This window comes from Gavialis gangeticus, unplaced genomic scaffold (genome assembly GCF_001723915.1).
Source record: "Gavialis gangeticus isolate Ggan-Ray unplaced genomic scaffold, GavGan_comp1, whole genome shotgun sequence".
NCBI classification, from domain to species: Eukaryota; Metazoa; Chordata; order Crocodylia; family Gavialidae; genus Gavialis; species Gavialis gangeticus.
This window is the reverse complement of record NW_017729000.1, coordinates 319,962-330,162: the sequence shown is the minus strand read 5'-3', so window position 1 is coordinate 330,162 and position 10,201 is coordinate 319,962. Positions and strand designations below refer to the sequence as shown.

The 10,201-nt window shown below is 45.0% G+C and overlaps 1 protein-coding gene across 1 annotated transcript in view; it reads right to left on the bottom strand.

The window, feature by feature from the left end:
* The window catches only part of BRD8 (bromodomain containing 8), a 31,829-nt gene that overhangs the window by 13,661 nt on the left and 7,967 nt on the right, over positions 1-10,201 (bottom strand). Inside the window, exons 2-10 of the mRNA XM_019506021.1 lie at positions 9,103-9,152; positions 7,672-7,794; positions 7,333-7,413; positions 7,007-7,071; positions 6,177-6,313; positions 5,567-5,782; positions 3,388-3,532; positions 2,490-2,699; positions 1,797-2,077 (exon numbers count right to left, since the gene is read on the bottom strand). Coding sequence (XP_019361566.1) covers positions 1,797-2,077; positions 2,490-2,699; positions 3,388-3,532; positions 5,567-5,782; positions 6,177-6,313; positions 7,007-7,071; positions 7,333-7,413; positions 7,672-7,700 — 1,164 coding nt within the window. The 5' untranslated portion in view covers positions 7,701-7,794; positions 9,103-9,152. The remainder of the gene's footprint in view (positions 1-1,796; positions 2,078-2,489; positions 2,700-3,387; positions 3,533-5,566; positions 5,783-6,176; positions 6,314-7,006; positions 7,072-7,332; positions 7,414-7,671; positions 7,795-9,102; positions 9,153-10,201) is intronic.

The following is a 10,201-nucleotide window of genomic DNA, read 5'->3' as shown; positions in this document are numbered from 1 at the left end:
ACCCCTGTAACCTGTCCAGATCCAATTGCAGCCTATTCCTCCCTTCTAGCATTCCCACTTCTCCCCACATCTTAGTGTCATCTGTGAATTTGAACAAGGTACTTTTCACCCCCTTGTCCAAGTTGCTGATGACGATGTTGAACAGTACAGGCCTGAGGACCAAGCCCTGTACTGGAACAGCCAAACAAAAGGTTTCTCAACACCCAAATTGGCAGGGCCCCAGCACCAATGGCTGAAAACATTCTTACTCTTAAACACAAGCTAGTTGGCAAAGCACTCAGGCCTCTCCAGATGGACTTGCTTTTAAGCGGGGGTACCAGAGACAGGGAAGAACACACATTAACTAGACCCTTCTACCCACAGTGCTGCAGCAGTCTTTTGCTGCTGTATATTCTCAGCTGGACAATTCCCAACTTTGGGCCAGTGTATCAGGGAGCATAACCAGGAATTAGGAATCCCCTCAGTACTAGATTCTGGGGCCTGTCAGGTATTAAGTGAACTAGATAAATAGCCACTTGCATGCTGGCATGGGCCAGGTGAATCCTGGCAGGGAACCTCCAAGATTTCAGAGACTGCAAGGCCAATTAGGACACTGTGATCATCTAATCTGGCTCCTGTACATCACTGGCCTCTCAATCTCACTTGACTATGCTCATATTGAGCACAAGGACTTTATTTTTAAAGGATTTTAATCCTCAAGTGCAGGGGTTGGCAACCTTCTTCTAACCATGAGCCACTCCTTGAGACCCTGGCTGGCACCACAATCCACCCATCCCTTGCTATGCCCCAGCTGCTCCTGCTCTGTACAGAGAAGGATTCCCTGCTCCCTTCCCCAGTGCAGCCTCTTCTGAAAAGATGTGGTGTAGGACAACTTAGAGTGACTAATTCAGTGAGCAGACGCTGCATTGTAGGGGGAAAGAGTAGCCCTCTGCATGGAGCTACAACTAAGATTGCAGGGAGGGAATTAGCTGGCCATTAGTAAAACAAGGAACTGCACAATTCAATGGTTGGGCTGCAACAGCGGATCAGCTTGCTATTCATAAAACATGAACTGGATCACAGGCCAGATCTAACCTCTTCAAGGGCCACAAGTTTCTGTCCCCTGCTTACAAGGATAATCTGTTGCATCTCATAGGCAGAGAACAGGACCTGGACAGAAGCATCTCTTTTAGAAAGATCTCTAATCTCATTTTGAAGACTCCAGGAAACGAAGTCCCTTGGCTCCTCTGGCAAGCTGTTCCCATGTTTAATTAACCTCACTGCTAAGAAAGTATACCCTGTTATTGGCTCCCAGATGTACTACCTTGCACTTGACTACATTAAAGCACATTTCCTTGGACCATACAATTTAATCAGGTGATGCATACTATTCGGTAGGTTACTAATCCTCATTTATTATCCCACCAATCTTTGTTCTCCATTACGTTTAATATTTTGTATTCACTGTATTGTTAAAAAAAATATCATTTAGTTGTTAACATATCTAATATTAAATATGCATAGCAGCATTTTAAATATTTGACTTAAAATATTTAAAAGCTCTGAACTAGAAACAGCTCCATTCCTTGGTATCATCCTCTTAACAGCTGAATTTTGAGATCTGTATATGAGCCAGTTTTTAATTCATCTAATGTACCCTGTTGATTCTATAGAAAAGAAAGAAGAAAGAAATAAGCAGCTGAAGATCTGACGAACAAGAAATAACTAAGCCTACTTGTGGGAAGTAACTAACAAGACTGAGTTAATGAGATCTGGAGACAAAAGCAGCTAGTGCCACAGGCTGCTCTAGCAGTTACCTTGTCCTCAATGATGGCTATAATATCCCCAACAGTCTCAAAGTCCAGCTCTTCCCCGGTGTAGGAGACTGCAATGTCCATTTTCTCAGCCAGATCCAGGTCTTCTTTCCCATCCATGCTGTGATCTTTGGAGGGCCCTGCAGCACTGCCAGCCCCAGATGCCAGGCACTCTTTCTTGATCGAATCAATGATCATGGATATTTCGCTGCTGTCCATAGACACTGTCACTGTGTGGGGATCAGACACTGCCTCCATGGAAACACAGGTCTCTGGCTGGCTCACTGGACAAGGACAAGCATGATACCTCAGAGACCAACTGGGTGAAAGCCCACAAGCATTGGGGTCTACTGGCATGGAAAAGATCAGCCATACAGCTCAAACAGCCCAAGCCCACCCACAACTGTTTGGCCTAGAAGGATAAAGGCAAACATAGGGTATTGCACTCACTCCCCTATAAGAGAGGAAACTGGGACTTAGGCCTTCCATCAAGATAAGGCACCAAAACGTCAGCTGCCCCACCTAGCATACCCTCTTGCATATCCCATTCCTCAGTGCACCCCAGAAGCCTGCTTCAGCCACTGCCTTGGAGTTTATGCCCATGCTCCCTCACCTCACTTCCCTGTCTGTTAAGCCCAAGGGAAGCTCTGCTTAGAAATACTACTTGGCCTATGAGGGCGTAGTTCAGGAACGCACCTGTCGCTACACTTTCTGGAGTTGCAGCTGGTGGCACAACAGATGGTGCTGACAGCGTGGGCATCATGACAATGGTTGCCTGGGACACAGCCTCTACAGGGGGCGGCAGCAGTTTAGCTGGAGGTTCACTGGCAACAGCAGAGAAGGAAGCAAGAGGTGTGGTGAACTGTGCAGGACCAGCCTCTAAAAGCCGGGAAAGTGTAGGAGCACCTAACAGAGAGTACAAGAGGGAAAAGCCATGTGAGGAAGAAGCAAAAGCCACAGACTTCTACAAAGCATCCACTAGGTTCTTTATACACAGGTGGCTCTCCTGTAACCAGGACAGTACAAATCACCTATGCACCAAACATACAACTCCCTGATTGGGCAATCTGAGCCAGAACCACATAGGGATTATAGGGATGCCACGTGCTTAACATAAGAGGTGTAAACACTATGCCACACCTGCGGGTACAAATTTTCTTCCCATGCTCATCCCCCCAGAATCCTGGGACTCAGTCACTGTTTCCAGCATGAATTTATTAACCACTTGGGCCAAACAGAGAAGATTAGACCTTAATGAGAAGAATGAGAACATCCATACTGAAGAATAAAACCTACAAAGGGCATAAGCCCTCATGCTGCAGAGGGCATGAGAAAAATCACACCTCATTAGAGGGAAAGCAGAAAACCTCCATTAGGGGAAGCTGTTTTATAACTAACTGCCCACTGCAGAAATTCTTGCACCTTCCCAGATCCATTAAAGGAGCACGACGAGCATAAAGACTACTCTTGGTTTTGTTCCAAGCAGGACTCATTGGAACTGTAAGTGCATTACAATAGACAACTAGATTTAATGACCAAGGCTTCCAGCATTTCCAAATAGAAAGAATGTGAAAGGAGAGTCTCCACAAGTTACCTGAGGCAGCAGGAGACGCAGGGACAGCACCAGATGCCAACTGCATATCCCCACCATGCAGCACTGGAAGGACACTTCCTACCTCCAGGAGGACTCCAGAGCTGTTCATGTGACCAGAAGCCACTGCCATATCACTTTCGCCAACCTGTCAAAGGAGATGTAGATAAAGCTCCTGGAGATACGGTCACACCAGTGATTCACAGGTAAACACGTCTTCATTAACATGTCCACCAATCTGTGTCTGAGAGCTTTGTTTATGCTTTTTGCCTCAATGCAGTCCCTGCCTGACATCACAGGAAGACCTCACAAAGTCATCTAATCCTGCTCAAGGCGGAACATCCTTAACTAAATCATTCCAGCAAAATGCCTGCCCAACCTGCTCTTGGAGATTTCAAGAGATGGAGATTTCACAATTTTTCTGGGGAGCCCATTCCACTGGTTGACCACCCTATTAGTCAGAAAATTCCTCCTTGTCTCCAACTTAAATTTCCTCTTTGTAGCCTGAGCCCACTGCTCCTAATCCTGACCCTATGACTAAAGAGAAAAGCCACTCCACCCCATCCTCTCTAGTTACCCTTCAGGAAGATGAGGAATGTTACCAAAGCCCTCTTCAGCCTTCTCTTCTTCAGACTAAATAACCCTAGCTCTTTTAGCCTTTCCTCATAAGTCATGCTTACCAAGTCTCTAATCATTATTTTTGCTGTTCTTTGCTGGAATCTCCTATCTGCCTACACGCTTCTTGAAGTATGAGGCCCAAAACTGGACACAATACTCCACATGAAGCCTCACTAGTACTGAATAGAGCAGAAGAATTACTTCCCCTGATTTGAAAGTGACACTCCTGTTAACAGAACCTGCTATTATGAGATGCCTTATGCCTGCACCCAACATGGTGAAGCAATTGCTTAGCTTCATCTGAAATACAGTTGCCATACAGCCATTTCCTTTGGAGTAAGACTAAATGCATAAATTTGCTTTGCTTCATTCTGATGCCTTTGTCCATGCACCGGAACATGACTTACAGGTGTCAGTATGTTTACACACACAACCTGCCCTGACGGGCAAACTGAAGCACTGAGAGAAAAAGTCACTTGGTAAGATTGCACAATGAACCACAAAGAGCTAAAAACAGACACAGAATGGCACTGTTAATGCAAGGAAATCCCCATACTTCCCAAACAGCCATGGCCCTAGTGCTGCCACTCTCACATCTTAGTATGGCACTGTACAGGCTCCAAAACATGAGCTGCGTTTCTGCCTGGAGGTGGAACTTGGGAAGCAGTGGGCAAGGCAGATGCAGCACTAACCTATCTGACAGAGAAGCTGGTCAGACACCTTTACGGACACATTTCTTTGGGAGCTAATATTCTCCCAGTTTACCAAAAGCCCCCAGCTTAACTGGCTAGGGTGGACAGTAGTCAGAAATTCCTCAGGATAACATATATTCAACCATAAAGTTATGCCAGGGGCCATGGAATATACAGGCAACTAACTGCTGACTCCCATGTTCAGAAGTGGAGTCAAGGTTCTGAAGGGAGTCAACACTCCACTGGGGGGCGGGAAGGGTCAGTCCATCTAAGACCAGAACTTCCGAGGTTAAACTTCACTAACTTCAGTAGGACTCAAATAGCATTAGCAACAGCAGTGATTCTAAAAGCTGTCTACATTAGGGGCATGAGTAATTAGTGGCTAAGTCCAGGAAAATGATGAACTCCTCTGAATCATGATCACATTTTTAAAGTAAGAGGTATTTTGTTTATCTTCCTGATCATAACTTTGCTGAAAACTGAAATCCAACATGTAGTTGGCATGCAGATAAACTTCAAACCAAAGGAAAACAGTTGCAAAGAAAGTCAGATCTTCACAAGGTCTGCCCAGGGGTCCTGCTCACACCCCTTCCTAATGCTACCTTACTCACTGGTGGAGTCTGCAACTGCAACTCCTTACAGCTCCAAGGAGCTAATTCGTCTTCAGTGTTGTTTGATCACTTCAGCCCTGAATTCCCAGCAGCATGAGAAAAACAGTCCACCTTTGTGGCTTGTAAGGATTAGCATCAGACTTTACTAGATTCTCGTAAGATCTGGGTGGTTTCTAAATATCCTTGCAGAACCCATTTCAGTGCATGTCTGAAGCAGAGATTCATCAGCGTTTTTGTATATATGAGCTGAGAGCTCCGTACCAGCCTGGGGCTTGTGGGCAGGAGACTGCCCTTCTTCAGCAGCTCTGAGAGCAGAGGGGAAGGAGGCGGAGTTGCTTTCTGTCCTAGCATCTTTTTCTGGGGTAAATCATCAGTGACTGGGGTCATGGGGGCATCCAGGGAAGCAGAGCCTGGAGGGGTGTCAGGGATCCCAATGAAGGAGGCAACTGGGGTGCTAGGCAATGTCCCTGGAGTTACCTGAGAAAGAAAAAAACCACACTGTTCAAAGCCAAATCCTTACTATATGGACAATAACACTTAGTTCTTCTCCCATGGCCATTGACCCAGCATACCCCAGGCACCTGCTCCATTCATTCGCTATGTCTCCACCCTTTCATTCCCTGCTCTGCAGGGATACTGCCTCAGCACACACAAGACCCTGCCTGCCCCACTGCAGTGAAGTCCTCTGCCCCAGGCACCTGTTCAGCAGACATTCAAGGGAACTTGTACCCTACACATGACAGTGCACATAGGCCACAATATAGCACTAAGGTTGGAAAAACCTGCAAAACAAGCCCAGGGTCCTCTAGAGATGTGCAATGCCTCACATCCCCAGCAGGATTCCCATGCTCAGCACAGGAAGCATCCTTACCCCAGGGCTGGCCTCTTCCACAGCTGGCTGAGACAAGTCCCCCAGAGCATAGTCCCCTCCTGGGGAGGTTGAACCTGCAGGAGAGCGAACCATCACACCTGTTAACCTTCGTGGTGGGTTCTTAACTGCCTGACGAGCTGGAAAAGAGAATGGAAAGAAAGTGAGACCCCAGGGCTCCAGGCTGGTAAGTTTCAGGGAGTTAATTCTGTTTCTGAACACCAAGTTAAGAGGATCTCTATACAGTCACCTAGTCCTGGCTCCTGCACCACAGCATGGCTGATCCTCCATCCCTACTGAGTAATTGCTAATACCTTGCCTTCAAACCTCCCTGGAAGAAAGGTCTGGTCTCCACAACCTTTCAGGGCAATGGTTCCATGCTTAAAAACTGTCCTAAGAGCTATGAAGCAGGTTAAATTTGGAGAACAACTTTTACCTGTGGGAGATTCAAACAATAATCTAAATTTTGCCCTCAGTGACTAGTAACTCAACCCTGACCCCTCTAACATCTCTTTACAGACTATTATCTTGCTTCCTTTTTCCTTTCATTCAGAAAGAATAAATCCAACTTTCCACCTTGCCTTGAGACCCAGGTGCTAAGACCTTTATTCTGTTCACTCCCTTCTTTAAACTGTCTTAATTTTGCCTCCTTGCACTTTGGCACTGAAAATTGAGTGCTCCTCTCTCTATAACACCCTTGTACCAAGAAGAGTCACCCTTGGTCCTTTTGCTTTCAGCTTAGATCTGGAATCAGCTTTAAATTTGTCCCAAATGTTTTTTCTCAGTAGCAGCTCCTGTGCGGGGAGGAACAAGCAAGCTAAGTCCCACCTTACCCTGATAAGCAGCATCAGTAGCCTTCTTCTTCACCTCTGCTTCCTCCTCTTCCATTTTTTTTTTCCTGCACAAAGAAACAGGGTCCACCATGGTCACACAAATCCACCTGGTGCCACCCCATAAGCAGCAGGTCAAACACCCAGCGCCTTCATCTGTCTCTGCTAGCTAAGGTTCAATTAAGGGCATTATATCCATTCAGCTTAGTTGCTTTTCTTAAGCCTTGCAACAGAGTGGCATGAGAGAGAAGACTAATTCTCAGAGCCCTTGGGCTTGGTTTTCTCATGGGAAAGTGCAATAAAAAAAAAATAGTAAGATAACAACCTACATCATAATCTCGTTGCACAGGTCCTCCAGCCTGTTATCCATGTGCCCAGTCTGAATCAGCTCTGCATCTTTCTTCAGTTGCCTACAAATAGACAGAACTACCTCAGCTATTTTACAACTGAGTAACTGCTCCAAAGAGGTGGTTAGCCCCATTAGTCTGAAGATAGGCAGAACACATGGCAGGGTGGTACCCTAGAAACTAAAAAGAGTCTTTAAGGTGTCACTTGACCCTACACCTGCATAGCCACTCCAAGCAAGCCTCCTGTTCCCTACAACTTTCCCTGCCAGACCTCCTCCTTCAAAGCAGTAAGTGTTATACAGACTTGCAGACAATACCTACCTGTACTTCTCCTGTGTCTCCTTTATCATTTTCTTCAACTCCTCAACTCTTTCTGCTGTCAGTTTCCTCACAATGACATCTTCCACAGTTTCCACCACCTCCCCCTTCTCGCCGCGCTTTCTCCTACAGAACAAGAGCCAGAAAACAAACATAGGTACCAATCACAGGAACCTCCCCAGTCCTCCTGAAAACAGCACCAGCTGCCCTAGCATCTGCCACATGTGTACCTCCTCCCCCTCACCTTTTCCCAGCACTAATACTGGAACTTACATTGCCCAAATCACTTCCTCCTGAAAAGTCTGCCTAGCCAGATTCCTTTCTGATACAGGTTTTTTCCACACCTCCGAAACTGCTAACGGACAATTCTACACTAATTTTCATAGAGCAGATGCCCTTCTATACTCATACGAAACACATGTGGTTACTGACCTAGGCCAGGAGTGTTTGCATTCCTGTCAAATTTTTATCCTAGTTAATTCAACTTTAGAAAAAGACTTTTACTATCCACGTCTACATATAATCTGTCTCAGAAGCCCACGTCATAGTCATTTATGCACAGCAGAGACATAAATACTACTTTCAAACATTACAAATTTCCTTAGGCATCAATTACCAATGCCCAGATTCAGAGCAAGAGATGAACACTGCAGTTTTCACTGGTACAAAGCTAGTGTCCAGGAGATGAACAGAGTTTCATTTGCCCCTCCCTAAACAATCCTCAAATACTGCAGGTACATAAAAAGCAACATAAAATATTAGCTCTCCTGCTCATCATTCTTACTAGCTTCTATTCTCCCAAATTTTCAGTATTCTGAGCTGTAATTTTAAGCACACAATTTTTGGTTTATAAGTTTAACTCATTTCATTTTAAGATTTGCTGTATAAAAAAAGAACAAAGCTATTCTAGTATGCAATCTATGTCCTTTTAAAAATAAGCTATTTTTAATAAAGCAGCATTTTTATAGAAATTACCACACACTATGCTGCCTCTCTAGCTTCCACAAGCCAGCAGTCTGAGAGCTGTGCTGGGGACTGTGGCCTAGATGCCTCAATACCTGTAACCCATTGGTTCTGCGATGAGTGCAGGAGTGGTGTGAATGAGCACTCAGGATAGCACAATGACCAGTTCTAGAACCACTTACATTTGAAATGGTCCAGTCTTTTGATTTAAGTAACAAAACATACAAAAATGAGCAAAATGCTCTAGGTAATATCACCTACCCAGCAACTCCTGTTAGGTTAGGTGGTAATTTCAAACAACGCCCCTACTCTGCTCACTTTCCACACCCACAAATCTGGCAAGACCAGATTTCTCTGCCATGCCTGCGCCTCTTTGCTCACTAGCAGCAAACGCACTGCCTGATGCACTGATGACACCTCTGCCCCGCCAGAGGTCCTGCAGACACCACATGCCTCAGCCTTCGCACTCACTTGGGAGTCTCTGTGGTCTCCAGAAGTTCCGAATACTGAGATGCGCAGTGCTAACGAGAAACAGAGGGAGTTAGAGAACACAGAACGGTTAATGCAGCCAATTCAGTTTACTGGCAAAGCTCTTAGGGGGCACGGAGGGCACCTGGGTTCCCTCCTCTAACAGCCAAGTATCCTTTGAGCATGTTTCACAGGGACAGAGCTGCATGAGCTGGAGTTATCTCCATTACCACAAGGGAGCCCAACGTAGTAGGGCTTGTTCCCATTCAACACTCTGCTCCCATTCATACTATCCTATCAGAAAAAAAATTTTCAACAAAAACACTAAGTATCTTAGAAGGAAAATACCGCTACTGTACTAGTATGGGAACCTGCAGTGGCTTCCCAAGCTGCTGCGTACCCAATGTATCTATAAGGAGGGTCAGCTAGCACCATACAGAGTCAGCCCTGTAATGCCAAATAAAAACTAGGAAAGAATAAATTAAATTAAAAAGGTAACCCCACAAATTAACACGTCCTCCCCTGGTTTTCCAAGATCCTGATCTTTGAACAGTCATACTCCAAAATATCAGTGCTAGTTATAGAACAGGTTGAACACAACACGACGCTTAAAATTACAAATCTAAACTATGATTTCAAATCAACAACCAAAAATCTTTGATTTAAATAATAAATTTTAATCCCATTTCCATTTATATTGTTTAGCTATTTGCTAAACAATAATGAGTTGAATAAATGAAATAGAAAAAACACGTTTTCATCTGCAGAAGACTTGTGCAACAGTTTGGCTGACACTGCAATAGACTCAAGGCCAGGTGCTCAGACAGTGACTTCCACAAATTTAGGGGTCTAAGGACAGTGGGGGACAAGGCTCTTTGGGTCAATCCAATATCACTCCATCCAGGAAGAGCACAAACCATCTGCGGATACTTCCTCAGCCTGACAAAGGGTGTTCGTGCCCAAAAGCTGGCTTCCACAAATTTAGCAATTTTACTTTCTTTGAAGTTTGGTAGCATGCGTGTAATGTGCTATCTCTGTCTAATATACTTTTAACAGATTATATCAAGCTTAAACCATAAACAATATAATTTGTTTTATTTTC